The following is an 18,452-nucleotide window of genomic DNA, read 5'->3' as shown; positions in this document are numbered from 1 at the left end:
CTAGACAAGGCTGATGCAGAAGAGCTGCCGTATAGCTAGCAGGCGGCAGAGTAAATTGCATTTTTTACCTTCGAATGAACACACCAGGATCTTTTAAGATTTTCCTGACTTGCCATTGTTCCGAACCCTATGTGATATTTCAAATACCCACCGTTGCGTTCAGTGGACCTAAACTCCATGGATGTTTATCATTTAGTAATACAGTTTCTTTGCTGAAGAATGACCTTCGGTGATCTATAATTTATTCATGGTCTGGCCATGTACCTGGATCCATTAGACACATTTTTTGTTACCCGTCTGCTGAACGTCATCTTCCCGCTGAGATAATACCGACGATGAAGGCTGTTTACCATCATCTGAGATCTGAACTTTCGACTGTACAGTCCAATTATCTTGAATATCCAAATTACAAGAATTCTTCGAAATACCTGAAATCATAGTAAGAGAAGCATCAGTGGAGCTTGATGACACGCCTGATTCGTGAAGCTATCTTCTCATCTTAGAAGCTAATTTATTTATTTATCTATCTGTTCAGTCATATCCTTACTTCTCTTTCTGTTTTTATCCGCAGAAAGCTTCTCTCTTGGCGCACTCATTAGTTGCTCTTTACTGCCTAAAAATATAAATGAACATATTTTAACATTGCCGTATGGTCCTCACATACAGAATCATGATCATATTGTGAATTTGCATATGAAATACACGTATTTTATAATTATATCAGAACACGAGCTTTTTATTTTAGCCTATTTAGGAACCAGTTATACAATCTTGTGCTAAATCTAGGGATAGCAATCTGTGGAATAGGCTATCCGCTGTGTAAATTGGGCCGCACGTTGTACGACGTCATTTTATTCTCTGGCTGGTTATCCCTGAAATAGCGTATCCATTCTGTTAGGTTGACAACAGCAATGGAGCACGCTGCTTAATTTCGCATATGCCTTTCTTATTTGAAGGCTCTATTACATGGTACACCTATGAAATACATATCTGCAGCAGCGCACCTAGCGTAAATGTCTGGAAATGCAGGCTGGTTCACGTTGTAATGGTACTTTAATTACGTAACCATTACGGCACGTCATCTCAACCTCTCGATACCAGAAATATTCTACTGTGTTTCTGTAAAATAGTTAACATATTTCTGTGACAACATTCACATTTGATTTCATTAATGTAGAGGAACTTCGATACATCGATATGTATATATTGCAATGATATTATTATTATGTGTATTCTTTTTTTTTTGTCACTATGATCATTGACGTACTTGTAGCTTTGATTTTTGGGCGCGTAAGCGGTTATTAAAGAATCAAGCTTTGGTCGTCGTGTTAAAAAGAAGCAATTTACCGTCAGTTTATGAAATGTGAACTTTAACAGTGAGGAAGATATTTTCAAGTATGATTTATATTGTGAAGTTATGTTTTGGAACGAGTTACGTGATATTGCAACAAAAGTAATAAAAAAGAAATGTAACTTAAATTCGGAGTGCTGATTACTTTTTTTACATCACCATTGTCCTAACTTGCAAAAGTTTAATCTTCAAGAATGGTTTATGAAACACTTTTATAAAACTTTTGAATATCGCAGAATAACACCTAGGCCTCTATGCATCCGAGCTTGGAATCATCACTACCTAGATTTTCGACGATTGAGCCATGAGTTCACAACGAGACCAGCGTGGGAAACACGAAAAGATGAGTGCTTAGTTTATCGATTATTTGAAGAAATGACTTTATTAACTGTGCTCTAATGACGCCTGCCACATAATATAACTTTGTTGTTTCCCGAAAATGCAATATTTAGCAGCGTGAGCAACACTACAATCATGATTAATTTTTGACCTTCGTTGTGGTAGGGTTGTTAGAACGTCTACCGATTACATGATAGATATGGGATATTCATGGCGTGGATTCGTGCATACGCACTGGAAGGAGTAATGTGCGAAACTAGAAGGCGAATGAATGATTTTTTATAAAGCCGTAGTAACGGCCACAGAAATAATACCTCTGTGGTTACGCAAATGTTTTTCGCAGTAAGAGCCTGCTGGGTTTAGTGCATTTTCTTGTGCGGTAAGGTGCCTTAAAGAAGGCGAGACCTCACAACCCGCTGCGTCCACAGGTTCGCCAAGACAGCCACGGATACTTGCTGGCTTTACAGCTTTTATCTACGGTTGTCCAAGGAAAGGAGATGGAAATCCTCTTGGAAACTGCACTTTCCGTAATGTGTTCGCTTTCGAGAGAGGACAAAAAAGAAGAAACCCTCCCTTGTGGCTACAAACTAGCTCTGAACTCGAAGCTTACAGTGATCGTATATCAGATGCACTGTGCGGCGCTGTGACCTGACTTGTGTGATTATTTCTTCACATTCACATTGTTCCAGTCAGAAGCAAGAAGTGGGAGAGGGCGCCTGCGGACGCATGCTGTGCGAGAGGAGGCTATCCGCGGTCAGGGCACTGCGCCGACGGGTTAGGCTCGTGAATATGGCAATAATGTCGGGAAATACTTCGAACGAGAGAAATACAATGGTGGACACTTGCTTCCTCTCACTTAAGTCACTGATAGAACCGCGGAGGCGTTAAAAATTCTCAAAAACACTTGTAAGAATAGGGAAGGAAAAGTACGGAGCCGTAGAAATTGAAGCTGGACCATCCCACCTCAGCACTCCAGAAAAAAAAGAGGCAATTCGAGAAGCGTTTGACGAATATCTACGATTTTCAGGAAGATGTAATTCGTCATCACATTTACAGTTACTATTCGAGAAAGGAACATCTGCCCCGCGATATAATGAAAGAAGAAGCGGAGGTTTTCAGAGGCAGCAAGTCGTCACTGCGAAATGTGGAGCACGACTTGTGCTTCATATATAAAAAAATTGATGTAAGAAATGTCAAATGGAGAGAGGTGACATCCTTAAGATCATTATGTCGATTTTTGAGGGCAATAGCAAAGGAAAATTTTGATGACAGTTCTGCTAGATGAAACATGGGTACATCCAAGCCATTCAATGAGTAACAGGAGGGACAGAAGATTCAGTGTGTGGCACCATGCCACAACCCATTGGAAAAGGTATTGAACATTCTTCTCCATGCAGGTAGATCTGCAGGATTTATAGAAAACTGTATGTTGTTATTTAGATCGAATAAAAGCGCCGATAACCACGAAGAAATGAATAGAGATACATTTCAGCGGTAGTTTAAGTACTCTTCTGAAAAACTTGAGCAAGCCCTCAGTAATACTTACGGATAACTCCTCATATCATGCAACTATCCTTGATTAGACGCCTACAGTTGCTTCCAAGAAGCAAGACGTTATCGACGGTCTACAACGAAGAAACATTCCCTACCAGACGACTGTACAAAGGGTGAACTATTGGATCTAGTGGCTCAGAGTATACCACCTTTACCTCTTTACGTTTTAGATAAAATGACAAAAATATCGTCATAGAGTCCTTAGACTGCCACCACACCAATGCCGCTTCAGTTCGATTGGACCCGTATGGGCTCAAGTAAAATGTTATGTTACAAGGGACAGAAAAAAATGTACTTCAGCGGAAGTGGAAAGAAATTGGCAAAAGATGCTGTAAACCGAACTTCGCCATCAGACTGGAATAATGTTGTAAGACACACGAAAGAAGTAATAACGAAAGCACTGGAGAATGAATGCATAGTAGAAAATGATACAGAACTTATTTCATTAAACTCTGACAGCTTCGAGTGACGCTGAAGAACGCGAGTGTGATTCAGATAAGTGGCGTGTATCCGTTAGTGTGTCGTGTTCACCACTTAAAATTTTCTTTGCCTTTTTGTTCGTTACTTTTCGATTCACGTGTGACTAAACGCTCGTCGGTCTTGTTACTGTTATTTGCCTATAGCGTGTTACTACGGCATCTCGGTGCACCACTCTCGCACTACAGCAGCAGCAGTCCCCACCACAGCCGTCCCCAGTACCTACAAGGACGGTGTAACAGTCGGTAAGTGGACGACTTGTTTCTTCTTTGGTGCGCGTGCAGCTATCGATCACTTGGGCACATGGTATGCTCTGTACAAACCAGCAACTATGCTCCCCACCCCTGCCATCCACCAGTCACAAAGTATTTTAATCAGGGTAACACGAGCGATAGCCGTTCCAGGGTGCAAAACTGTTCCCCCGAAGACACTTAGAGGCTAATGTATATTGTAAACAAGCTCCAGAGAGTAGTAGAAAATATGAAAACTGTTATAGTCTCGTGCAGCGGAAATATCAGTCTAAGATTTTTAACTAAGCTTGTGTGGTATGTGTATGTAAACTGCAACACTAACTTGAAATTAGTAAAAAATCGGTATCTGTTGACTGACTAAAAAGAGATCGTACTAAATTTCTGAATAACGGATTGGAAAGTACATGCAAAATTTTGCTTACAAATGACTTCACGCAGATTGACAGAGCATCCACAATCCTGTAAAGAGGGAAACATGTAAGCACTATGCCCAGAAAAAGGACACAGACTGACAGGGGCCCATGTGTGGAACTTACAGGGTGTCCAGAAAAGGGCTCCCCGATTTCAAAATTAAATATCTCGAAAACAAAGATCGATAGAGGAATGCAGTAAACGGTATGTTTATTGTGAAAGCTGTAAGAAGTTTATACAGCAGTTTGAAATAATAGTTACAGAAGCTGCTAAATATGGCGCTGTAAGCTGTACAGCTCATATCAGCATACGTAAGTGAAATAATCGTATGAAAACAATCTTTGCAAACAATCACATCACAATGTTTTCAAAATGTTCACCATTGGCACTACAGAGGTGGCGCAAACGAAGAATGAAATTCGCCATCACATTTCGTGGTGTCTCAACCGAAATGGATTCACATGCCACAGAGATCGCCGATTCAAGCTCGTCCAGCGTGGCGGGGTGCTTCGGGTAGACCATGTCTTTCACTGTGCCCCACAAAAAGAAAGTCACAGGGAGTCAAATCCGGCGAATATGGAGGCCAATCCATGCCTGCACCAGTAAATTTGGGATATTCCAAAGCAATGACTCTATTCCCGAAGTATTCCTCAAGAAAGCGAAACACTTGTTCGGTTCGATGTGGTCGGGCTCCATCTTGCATAAACCATTCAGTACCTGGTCGATCCTCTAACGCTTGCTGTGTGGCGACAAATTGTTCCAAAATTGCAACGTAACGTGCACCAGTGACCGTTTCTCGAATGAAAAAAGGGCCAGTAATGCCTCTGCTGCATACTGCAGCCCACACAGTAACTTTAGGAGAATACAGGGGTTTCGCTTCACACCAATGTGGCTTTTCGGAACCCCAAAATCGCCAGTTCTGCTTATTCACGTATTCATTCAGGTGGAAGTGTGCTTCATCTGTAAACCAGATGCAGCCAACATCAAATCCTTCACTATCAATCATTGTGAGCATCTGATTAGCAAAGGCAACCCTTTGTTGCACATCTCGTACGGGTATGGCCTGGTGCGCTTGAATTTTGAATGGAAACATGTGTAGGTTCTTTCTCAGTATTTTCTGCGTCCTGGAACGCTTCAAACCAGTCTCAGATGCAATTCTACGGACGGATGACATTGGATTTCGCTGAATAATTCCAGAAACTGTGGCGATATTTTCACGCGTAACTGCGGTTTGCTTGCAGCCAACATGCCCCACTAGATCATCAGTTACGCTGCCTGTTCGTTGAAATTTTGCGAAGAGCGTACGAATGGTTTTCGCATCGAGTCCTTTTGGAACATTAAATCGTGTTTGAAAACTTCGCCTTGTTGCCGTAGGACTCTTCTAACCTGTGGTACTCTAGCACCAGAAAAACGCGTTGTTCAATGGAGTACATGGTTTTAATCTCTTCCTTCGGTACGCTAACCTCCTTTCACGTTTCAATAGTGGAACTGATCGCTCTGGGCTTCGGATCACTATTTATAGTAGGCATTACGTATGGCGATTACAGCGCCGTCTGTTAGCAGCTTTTCTAACTATTATTTCAAACTGCTGTATAAACTTCTTACAGCTTTCTCAATAAACATACCGTTTACTGCATTCCTCTATCGATCTTTGTTTTCGAGATATTTAATTTTGAAATCAGGGAGTCCTTTTCTGGACACCCTGTAAGTTCTAAAGTGTGAACACTGAAATACACGATTTGATAAAGTTCCCAACATAAGGGCGCCACAGTATGATCGATTCTCGCACAACATTTCTAAGTAAGATAGTGTTCGCTGAGCACAGCTGCATGATAGAAGACTAAGTAGGTACCCAATATACACTCCTGGAAATGGAAAAAAGAACACATTGACACCGGTGTGTCAGACCCACCATACTTGCTCCGGACACTGCGAGAGGGCTGTACAAGCAATGATCACACGCACGGCACAGCGGACACACCAGGAACCGCGGTGTTGGCCGTCGAATGGCGCTAGCTGCGCAGCATTTGTGCACCGCCGCCGTCAGTGTCAGCCAGTTTGCCGTGGCATACGGAGCTCCATCGCAGTCTTTAACACTGGTAGCATGCCGCGACAGCGTGGACGTGAACCGTATGTGCAGTTGACGGACTTTGAGCGAGGGCGTATAGTGGGCATGCGGGAGGCCGGGTGGACGTACCGCCGAATTGCTCAACACGTGGGGCGTGAGGTCTCCACAGTACATCGATGTTGTCGCCAGTGGTCGGCGGAAGGTGCACGTGCCCGTCGACCTGGGACCGGACCGCAGCGACGCACGGATGCACGCCAAGACCGTAGGATCCTACGCAGTGCCGTAGGGGACCGCACCGCCACTTCCCAGAAAATTAGGGACACTGTTGCTCCTGGGGTATCGGCGAGGACCATTCGCAACCGTCTCCATGAAGCTGGGCTACGGTCCCGCACACCGTTAGGCCGTCTTCCGCTCACGCCCCAACATCGTGCAGCCCGCCTCCAGTGGTGTCGCGACAGGCGTGAATGGAGGGACGAATGGAGACGTGTCGTCTTCAGCAATGAGAGTCGCTTCTGCCTTGGTGCCAATGATGGTCGTATGCGTGTTTGGCGCCGTGCAGGTGAGCGCCACAATCAGGACTGCATACGACCGAGGCACACAGGGCCAACACCCGGCATCATGGTGTGGGGAGCGATCTCCTACACTGGCCGTACACCACTGGTGATCGTCGAGGGGACACTGAATAGTGCACGGTACATCCAAACCGTCATCGAACCCATCGTTCTACCATTCCTAGACCGGCAAGGGAACTTGCTGTTCCAACAGGACAATGCACGTCCGCATGTATCCCGTGCCACCCAACGTGCTCTAGAAGGTGTAAGTCAACTACCCTGGCCAGCAAGATCTCCGGATCTGTCCCCCATTGAGCATGTTTGGGACTGGATGAAGCGTCGTCTCACGCGGTCTGCACGTCCAGCACGAACGCTGGTCCAGCTGAGGCGCCAGGTGGAAATGGCATGGCAAGCCGTTCCACAGGACTACATCCAGCATCTCTACGATCGTCTCAATGGGAGAATAGCAGCCTGCATTGCTGCGAAAGGTGGATATACACTGTACTAGTGCCGACATTGTGCATGCTCTGTTGCCTGTATCTATGTGCCTGTGGTTCTGTCAGTGTGATCATGTGATGTATCTGACCCCAGGAATGTGTCAATAAAGTTTCCCCTTCCTGGGACAATGAATTCACGGTGTTCTTATTTCAATTTCCAGGAGTGTATTAGAAAATTTGAAGTGCAATATGCTTCGTGAAAAAAGTGATCCTTTTGAGGGTCTTAATTAAACTATAAGAACACAGACATCATAGGAGTTGATTACTCACTGGCTAACTTTCTATTGTATTTATGTCTGGTGGTTAGAATGATTAAATAATGATAGCAGTAATTCGTGCTATACAGGCAGTAATTGATGTTATACAGGAAGTACATTTGCTGAATTATTGATCTCCCTTTGGGCATCCACTTTTACAGTTCCTCATCATATACAAAACCAATTTCTATTATGTGGTCATTTTAATTATTATATTAGTGAGATATATAGAGAATAAGTTACCAACAGTTTGATTGAACGACCGTAATTCCTTTTACATATCTGAGGCTTAAGTGCACCCATGCACATATCCAAACTGGATGCTTCTGTTATAGTTTGAGGAACAGTAACAATTACATACTGTACATAATTTTGCTTGTGCTGCTAAATCTAGTGTGGAGAGAGGAGGAAGTAACTGGAGACGCAACACTTTCGCTGTGTTGTTCTTTTTTGTACAATCCTCTCCATAAAGCAATTTTATACACAGAATAAAAATACCTGTTCTTAGATGTGAGTTTCGGATGGTGCTGCTTGTAAAGTAACATGATGAGAACCAAAGAATGGAGGAAGAAGTGAAATGGCATTGTGTTCAAAATAAGATGTATAAAAGAGAAATTAAAAGATTTAAGCAAAAACGTAAATGAATCTATATATATTTATTTATTTTATTTTCGTTTGATGACAACAGAGGAACGAAATAATTAACAAAACTGTCCCTGTGCATGTTGCACATTTGCGTACACATCATTTTACTAATCCTGCTGTCTTCCTAGTTATCAATATCAATGAAGTCTCTAATGGAAAGAAAGAAATCACCAGCGGCGAAATATTTTAGCGTCAATAGCAGTTGATTAATTGGTGGAACAGATTACTTCTGACAGAGAAAAAATTACCTTTGAAAAATTTGGACGTCGTGGCTAACCTATATTTAAGTGTCATTTTACTGACTTTACAGGAGAGAACAGAGGAGATGCTGCGGATCGAGCTTTGCTACCTGTGAAGTAAGTCAGATGTACAGTTACCCTTTCCCAGTAGTCTCTATGTGCAGTTCGTCTTTATCATGATCACTTACCACTGACTACCGCTGCGTTCTGCTTTCACATTCAATACAGTCACGTTACTGAGTTTCTTTTCCGTGAACCGTATACATACCGTAGTTCACCATTAAGAACGTACTACTTAAATAAGCCACGTGCCATAGAAACCTCAAAATCGCCATTTTAGGACTTACGATAGTTTTCCTCTGACGTCCAGAATATCTGTGACAGTGCAAGAAATTTAAGCACTGCTTCCCAGTCACCACCTCTACGCCTTACGAGTACGTATGTTAAACCACTACAGATTCCTGCGCGGCACCTTCGCGTGCTTCACAGCGATCGCTCTACATCGGCAACTGTTTATGCTCCTTAGATACCCTACCAGGCCAGGTAACGAGACTAAACACGATCTACACTAAAGCTCTCCGTGGCTCTTATACCTGTTACGTTGTCATCTGACCATTTCTTCTGGGTGCTTCACCTTCTCTTGTCAGGCAGTTGATTATTTTACTGTTATTTTTATCTTATGCTTTTTGCAACTTTGATATTTTAGTTACTACAATCCTGCGAGACTAGTTCTGAACGCGAAAGCACACCACACCAACGTAGTAACTACAATACTGTGTTACAGGGTTCGCTTCTTTCTGCCTGTATGTCGGGAGCAACACGTATGTCGTGAATGCAGCAAAGACCTAAGTCACTTCACGGTAATCAAGACATTATACTCGAAAGTTTTTTAGGAGTCTGGAAGCACAATTTGACACAGCCAGAGATAGCGGATCGGCAGCCCGGAATTCAAGTGGAGATTGTAGCAGCTGTTAGAGAAACTACTGCTGACATTTTTTAACCTCCTTTCCATTTTGTATAATTTCACACAGGCGTAGCAATTTGATTATGGCCTGCATTGAAATGACCGTACGGGATTTCTGGCTGGGAGGCCCCTTCTGGAGTTGTTCGGCGGCCAAGTGCAAGTGTTCCAGACGAAGAAGACCCTAATATGCAGACATTAGAAACATTTGTGGCAGATGTGAACAGGTTCATTTTAAGAGAAAACCTAACCAAAGATCGGATCTGGAATAGTGACCACACGGGAGAAAAATCAAAAAGCTTGTGATGATGGCGATGTGTGGTTTGTGGGCGCTCAACTGCGCGGTCATCAGCGACCGTACAAAGGTCCAGTTTTTTCACAGCCCCCTTTTTTCACAGTCCAATCTACCCACTGTCACGAATAACGAGGATGATGAAATGATGAGGACAACACAAACACCTAGTCCCCGGGCAGAGAAAATTCCCAACCCGGCCGTTGGCTCTGAATGATTTTTGAATAGTCCGTCATGAATCAATCACATTACAGTGTTTACGGCGCTGCTCGTATAAGTAAAGGAATTGACATTGACACTCAACACGAAGTATGCATCGTCTAAGGATACACAAGGAAACCTAATCCTATAACTCAAAGCATACCAGTCATGGGGAAAGGCACTTTAAGTCGTGAGGAGGATTCAAGAGCGGAGTACCAGTAACAAACAACTAAATATCGCAGCACTTAGTACAGTGACTTAATTCGACGGCGTAGTCGGCAAACCGATAATCTGTAAACGCTGAAACCATTTTCATCTCAACCGTAGGCTGATAGAAACTTTTATACAGGTGAATTTTATTACATCACGTAGTACATAACTGGCTACTTTCGGTCTGTGGCTATTTTCGAATGCATACAGTGTCACGTATCAACGAGCCAATGCAACGTAAAAAGGCATAAGTTTTTCTAACATAGTTACACTTTAAAAAAAGTGCCACTAGGCAGCATTCCCTCTCGTGGTGGGTAATTTTGGTTCATAAATTCATGAGTGGTACGTTCGGCTTTACTACGAATAGAACTTACCTCTGTGGGCACCACGACCGTGCTTTCGTTGGTGTTTATGTCCGTGACAACCATCTGGCCATCCTTTGCGTGGAACAGCTTGCTTTCTGGAACATTAGACACCACACTCAGTTACTGATTCGTCCATCCGTAGAACCACAAATGCGAACAACCCATTTTCTTCGTTTTCAGTTGCTCGAGATGCAACGAGCTGATGGTTCACATATTTTGTCACAATACTGCTCTCTCAGTCCTCACACTTGTTAAATTTAAAAGACACAGTACAAGAAATGCTAGAATAATGTGCATGTGTAATATATAGAGGCATAGCTGAACATTAGATTAACACAGGTTTTACAACACAGGTAAATGTCGTTCTTTTACCCGCTCTGAGTACAATGTCATGTTTTTAAATAGCAATTTACAAACTCCGAAAAAAATACAAAGCAAAAGCATCTAGCTAAGTAAAGAAATTCTTTATTAAGTAAGAAAATCTTCTTCTTCGCTCCAATATTTTTAGCTAAATAAACTGTATGAGAAAATGGTTTGGGTTGGTTAGGAAGAGTGGTCGACTTTCTTTCGAAACAATGCAAGTTCACACCTAACAGAGGAGACTTAATACCATTAACTACCATTCTTAATCAGTTACCTTCAAGTTTTTCTCTTGTAGATAAGAATAACTTTTACTCGTCTTGATAAACTGAGTGTTTGTTATTGGTGGAAGCAAAAATATATCACCTTATGGTTTTAGGCATCTCCAGTGGTTTATACTTTTCGAAACAGGATATTTGAATTTAAGGGACTTCTTATAAAAGTTTTACAGTAACGTCGTATGTACACGATCTTAAGCAAGTACGTTTCCTGTTAAAGAACTGGAAACAGAATTTTTGTATGGTTTGTGTAACATATATATCAAGCCATATACTGCCACAAATATGTAGCTGATACATGCGTCACAGGTGAACCACAGGGAACAATGTGCCCATTCTGGTAACATACATTATAGCGTTCACTTTATACTGAACAGCCAAAAAACCCGGTACACCTGCCTAATATCGTGTAGAGCCCCCATGAACACTCAGAAGAGACGCATGCACCTGACTAATGTCCAGAATAGTGCGGGAGAGAACGGACATGATGAATCCAGCAGGGCTGTCCATAAATCCGTAACAGTACGAGGGGATGCAGATCTCTTCTCAACGGAACGTTGCAAGGCATCCCAGATATGCTCAATAATGTTCATGGCTGGGGAGCTGGTCGCCGGCGGTAGTGTTTAAACTCAGAAGACTGTTCCGGGAGCCACTTTGTAGCAATTCTGGACGTCTGGCGTGTCGCATTGTCCTGCTGGAATTGCAGTCCTTCGGAATGCACAGTGGACATAAATGGATGCATGTGATCAGACAGGATGCATACACATGTGTCACATGTCAGGGTCGTATGAAGACGTATCAGGGGTCCCGTATCACTCCACTTGTACGCGTCCAACACGATTACGGAGTATCCACAGCTGACATGGTGTTGATGGCCCAGTTAACACTTGATGGCCCAGCATTGAAATCCGCAGTAGTTTCAGGAAGTTGGTCCCGTTCTTGCAGGATATTTTCCGGTCGCAGCGATGTCGGAGATTTGATGTTTCACCGAATTCCTGAAATTCGTGAAATGGTCATACGGGAAAATCCCACTTTATCGCTGTACAGGAGATGATGTATCCCATTGTTCCTGCGCCGACTATAACACTAATTTCAAACTCACTTAAATCTTGATAACCTGCCATTGTAGCAGCAGTAACCGATGTAACAACTGCGCCAGACACTTGCTGTCTTATATAGAAGTTGCAGACAGCAGCGCCATTTCTGCCTGTTTACATAACACGCTATTTGAATACGCATGCCTATAGCAATTTCTTTGGCGCTTCAGTATAGTATGGAAATGGAAAGGGTAACACTACCGAGATGTCAAAACAAGGAAGTCTACGAGTGACAGCGTCAATACCTTTAGAAAAGAAGCAACCACAAACATGGTAGCCCTAGCACAAAGATTCCGGTCACCCGTGTCATATGAAATGGCAGTGGTCACACAGGGACTCCACAGCACAAAACAATGGATACAACAGAAAGCTAAAGAATGGTGAAATATGTTTTGTTGAAACAGCACTAAAATCAGTTGCAGAAGACAAATAATAGTTATTCTTTTACACAAGAGAGACAGTTGGGAGAGTGTGGGATTAATAATCTTGCAAGGACGTCACACGGTAATCGGATATTCGTATTTTTTTAGAAATATATTTGTGGCATGTGAAGTACAGAACTAAAATATCTGTCACCAAAAGCATTTGAAACTCCCAAAACTCTCAACTACGAAATTGTTCAAACATGTTTAACACTGAAAGAGTTTTGTAAACAAGCAGTGTGGCTATGTAGTAGAGTACCTGAGGTGTGGGCGACTGGATTCTATTGCCAGTGAAACCATGTTTTTCAGTAAAGGTACGTGTTCTACGATCATTTTCGTGAAGCGTAAAATACATAAATATGGAAAAAAATTTAGTATGTAATTTTTTAAAATTTAAACACCCTTGTTAAACAATCTTTTACAAAAGGTGGTAATCCGGAATTTATGTTTGCAAGGCAAACTGGATTTTTATATGTGGTACGTGATTAGAAATACGAATCATGCATTTTGTATGATACTCCAATTAGTTGTACTAATTGCCACAGAGCTGCTGAATTTTAAATTTAAGTGACAGATATTCGAACTAAACGGGCAAAAACAAAAAAATGATCCAGCGTTTACTAGTCTCGGGCGCTACCGGTATTTTCAATCGTTCTGTATTATACCCTTCCTAGAAATCCTCGTAGAACATTCAAATTTGTTTAAAAATTTCATTTCGCTGGGAACCGCACCCAAGACTTCCCTCATCTCTAAGCAAGCACTGCAACAGAGCCACACAGCTGATCAACAAACCCCTCTTATTTTAGCGTATTCCGTATGGTCGAGGAACTTCAAAACCTATGTTGTCGAGAATTTTTGAGAATTGCATCTAACTCCTTTCGTCGACATATTTGAGTTCTAAACTTCACATACCATGAATGGGCTCGTTAAAGAGAATAATAGCACCTACTTCACAAGTAGTGAGTTTGATTATTCCAGCAGCCATGCTCTACCAACTGAGCTATCCGAGAAAGTCTTACAGCTTCCTTTTCTCAGTGTTTTCACCTCAGGGTTCCTAGTTCCCTAACTGCTTTCAAGATCGAAAGGAGCCATTCTCAAGCAGAATTCCTATGGAACGTGTAGCTTGTCGCGTATCATTATGTAATTCAGTGTGAAAGGCAGTTTTGTGCATCTGCAAATGCTGTATGGGGAGGGATCCATGTGGCTGGATCCCCACAGTTTGGAATCCATCTGTCCTGCTGCAGCATTCTGCTGTGTAACGGTAAGTTAACTGACGTGACAGGCTGTGACGGCATTTTGTGCGTTTCCATAAACCAATGTTAATGAAACTATGTTATGCTGTCATATAAAAGTACGTGTTCAAAATAGCTCTGAGCACTATGGGACTTAACATCTGTGGTCATCAGACCCCTAGAACTTAGAACTACTTAAACCTAACTAACCTAAGGACATCACACACATCCGTGCCCAAGGCAGGATTCGAACCTGCGACCGTAGCAGTCGCACGGTTCCGGACTGAGCGCCTAGAACCGCTAGACCACCGAGTACGTGTTCACCATATTAAATTCAACTCTATGTCTTTCATAATTTCGGAGGTACAGAAATGTACTTGAAGGACTGTTTTCCATAGTTAAAAGCAATTTAATTTATTACAATGTGCGTGTGGAGTGTGTCGGAAGTGCACACGAACGAATCTTGAATTTGGTAGCAATTAAGAATGTCTTACCGTGTGAAACAACCGTTCTGCAATAGTGGAGCGAGTCACGTACACTGAGTGAAAGGAAAATCGTGGAAACAGCAGGCAATTACACAGCGAAGAACCAAAGAAACTGGTACGCCCGCCTAATATAGTGCAGGGCCCTCGAGAGCACGCGAAAGTGCCGCAACACGACGTGGCATGGACTCGATTGATGTCTAAAGTAGTGCAGGAGGGAATTGGCAACGTGAATCCTGCAGATCTGTCCATAAATCCTTGAGAGTAAGAGGGGTGGAGATCTCTTCTGAATAGCACTTTGCAAGCATCCAAGATATGCTCAATAATGTTCATACCTGGCGAGTTTGGTCGCCAGTGGAACTGTTTAAATTGAGAAGAGTGTTCCTGGAGCCACTCTGTAGCAATTATGGGCGTGCAGGGTGTCGCATTGTCCTGCTGGAATTGCCGACGTCCGCCGGAACTTCAGTGTGTAACCCTACAGAGACAAACCTTGGAACGATTCGCAGTCGCCTTCGCCGTCCTTAGCTGAACCGTGCTACACTTCTGCACTTACGCCTGCTTCCGGCCATGGGAATCAGATTTCCACGCGGTTGCCTACTCACAGCTACATAGGACTAGGTCGAGGGCTGTTTACGTTTCGGTACGATTTCAACTGCTCAACAAAGATGCATGAGCAGCACCGAATTGCCTTTCATTCACACACGTGTCCTAATCGCACCCTCTCCTCCATGATTACACCATAGGAGGGACCAAACTACAAGAAAGACCACTTTTCTTTTTTTTTGCAGCTTCGAACCAAGTTTGTTTTGTCGAATGGTTTTCAACTGTCTCTAGTGGTTCCATCCTGTATACCAGACCAAAACGTGCAATTCACTCCAAAAAAGGTCAGAGCAGGTTCAGTAGGGTTGCAGCCCCACAGTGTCCTTAGAGAAGGGTTTAATTTTCCGCGAGGGTGTAAGCAGTGTCAAAGACTGAAGTACGTCATTCCGTTGCATATTGTAGTGGAAACTGTCTCTTAGGCTGCGAAATGTGTGTAAATGAGAGACCCAAGAGAACAGGTGGTTTCATTTACGCCCGTCATGCCACCTCCCGAAGCCTTTTCGCGTCGATACTCAGCGACGGTGTGTTTGAAATACATTCCTCAGCAACTTTCAAGAAAATCGCTTGGTTTGAACGCTATGCGTCGCGGTTCTGACCTCCAGCTCAGTGGCGTCAAGAGAAAGGCTGATATGCAGGTAAGGTGGGATGTGACGACTTTTCCATAGTGTGACACCTCCATGGTGGCGTTGGGTGGAATAGTGGTGAAATTTGATGCCAATGTGACCGCATTAACCCCACCTAAAACTTACATAAAGTTCTGAAGATTGGCCTTTTCTTCCCACGTGTCGACACCTTGCTATCTGAACCGTCACCGAGAACTAGGATGACGTCACAGGGTAGCACGCTTGTACATGATTACGATGGAGCCTAATTTCATACTTCTGCGCCGCAGTGAGGGGAAAATGAATTGTTTCAAAAAGTGATCTTGTAATTATTTTGCGCAGTGTGGTGTCTAGTCGTTCATATTGATATTGGTCTTACAAAATACCGGAAGCACATTCAAAATCGTGTTTCACGTTTCTGGAGAAGGTAGGAGTCCAGCAATAGTTTATAAGCTAAAGCTTCGGAAGCAGCTCCGGTTGTTGTTGTTGTTGGTTTTTTTTTTTAAAGCAAAAAATGACTCCACAAATCACAGTTTCGCTGTTTCTACGTGTAGAATACTAACGCAGGAGAGTGGCATTCACTCCTACTAGCTCGCTTTCGTCCATTTCGCGGTCATACTGTGGCTTGCGTAAACAGTTCTGGCTCGCGAATACTTTGCCGCAAAAATGGCCAGGCAAATGAGTGATAATGTAGTCGTACATACGGGTGCAATTCGTGTAGCCTTGTGTTGCACGTCATGGTCCGTGTGGACTTACATTAAGACACAGTCCAAACCGATAAGAAAGTAAAACTGAAAAATTCATCGACTCGAGAACAATGACGGAATGAAAACTTTTGTTAAGCAGTGGTTTTGAGTACTTTGTAGAAGGTCACAAGAATATGTTTGTTCTCGCTGAAGCACAATATGGGGTCTGCCACTAACTTCTGTGCCTATCCCGCTTTGTTACCGATCACCATTGATTGACTTAATTGCAGAACTGCAGGGTCTGAATGTAAACTGAGGCAATGGTGTGACTTAAGTGCACAGCTTGGAAGCATTGGTGAATAGAAACTGTCTAGTTGTGCTGTTGATAGGACAAGAAATTTGAAGGTGCCGGTTCAAGATGAACGACCTCTTATCTCATTACAAATGGTCCGACCTGTCGAAAAGAAGGAAACAAAGAAAATAGAGCTTTTATAACCCGTCGTTAAAGCCACCATTAGAGACTGAGAATTATCGCAGCTGGATGAACAAGTGGTGGGAAACCTACCGGCAACTGAGAACAGTTCCTGACTCAGTCTCCTGTGACAGACACGCCAGGGGAAATAAAGCTGCATTCGATGTCTGCCCTTTGGAATACGAACCTGTCCTACCCCGCCTCGTCTCTCAAGAACACAATTCTGGCTGTTTCCTCCACAGTAAGGAGTTTAGTATTGAAACAAATACTGTTTCAATGGACACTGCCACCGGAAAGTGTTTCGCCAACCGAAACCACCTTCAGGTTCATCAGATACGCTCGGTAAGTATAGAGAACAGCGGTACCCAACAGAAGCATCAGCAGGATTCTACGCAAAAATGCTATATGGACTACACTTTTCAGTCAGTGCAAAATAAAAGACTGTTTCCGATGCAAAACGGACGCACCTGGTTACCTTCACACTGCGAGACTTTATGAAATGATATGTGATTGTGCACAGGGTATATAGGAAGAAAGAAGATATGTGAAAGAAATCTTTAAACAGTATAAACGCCACACGCGGTTAAAAGATAGCGTAAAATCTACCGCAGGGGAGCATCAGAGCAACTGCGGCCAAGACACTGAGCTTTCCAAGAAAGAACGTAACTTCATTGGAGAAGACGGATACAGGCTTCCATCTTCGTGGTTTCCTGACATCAATGAAGTAATACGGTGCACGAGGAATACAAACGAAGACATTTGCGCCACGAAAACGCAATTTTCATTAACATGCCTCATGTCTTGTTCTGCCTATTTCGCTCTCTGACCAATGACGATGCACCATCAGAAGTAGACGGAAGAAATTTACCAAAAAGCTCCGCTTTAACGGCAAAATTGGGGGAAAAATCAGATTCATGAGCGAACGTGAAATTGGTCTTTGACAGTATTCAGCTACTCGTGAACACAAGAAGATCGTGAAGTATATCCCAACAGAGGGGTCTAAAAGTCGATTGTGTAGATGAAACTGAACAGGAACATGATATCGCCTAACCAACTACAAGATATTATCTTCAAACAACACGTCAGAAAGCACTAATGGTGTGGAACACAGCTTTCACCCAGCTTGAACGATTACGATATCCAGAAGAAAATAGATACCTAAGCTCAGGTAGACTTCGTGTTTCTTGATGCAGAAAACCATCGAACCGTTTCTGCTCCGTCGCGTGCTCCTCGTGCATAAGGGCAGTGCAGGACCAAAAAACACTCGAGACATTCCCGTCAGCACTGTAGTGGGTCCTGGCAGGCAGAGATTTATTTCTGGAGAGGGCCGAGCAGGTACTACAATGCACAAAAATACTGGATCACTTTACTGAAGTTTGAAACAATATAAAATACTTAACTTGGAAACAATACATGCCCACAGTGTTTGTTACTGCCGCCGAATCAATAACTTCTCTCTTGACAATTCAGAATGAGGGAGTCTTCTCTCAATGTTCAGTCTATACAAATAAAAACGTAAATATATGTATGTTCAAAGCCGTTTATCTCCGAA

The 18,452-nt window shown here is 43.0% G+C and overlaps 1 protein-coding gene across 1 annotated transcript in view; it reads right to left on the bottom strand.

Moving 5' to 3' along the window:
- The window catches only part of LOC126263124 (venom dipeptidyl peptidase 4-like), a 324,149-nt gene that overhangs the window by 217,736 nt on the left and 87,961 nt on the right, over positions 1-18,452 (bottom strand). The window contains exon 3 of the mRNA XM_049960140.1: positions 10,679-10,764. Within this exon, the coding sequence (XP_049816097.1) occupies positions 10,679-10,764 (86 nt within the window). The remainder of the gene's footprint in view (positions 1-10,678; positions 10,765-18,452) is intronic.

Source organism: Schistocerca nitens, chromosome 6 (genome assembly GCF_023898315.1).
Source record: "Schistocerca nitens isolate TAMUIC-IGC-003100 chromosome 6, iqSchNite1.1, whole genome shotgun sequence".
In the NCBI taxonomy this organism is placed as follows: domain Eukaryota; kingdom Metazoa; phylum Arthropoda; class Insecta; order Orthoptera; family Acrididae; genus Schistocerca; species Schistocerca nitens.
Note: the sequence above shows the minus strand (reverse complement) of the source record. Positions and strands in the feature narration are given on the sequence as shown.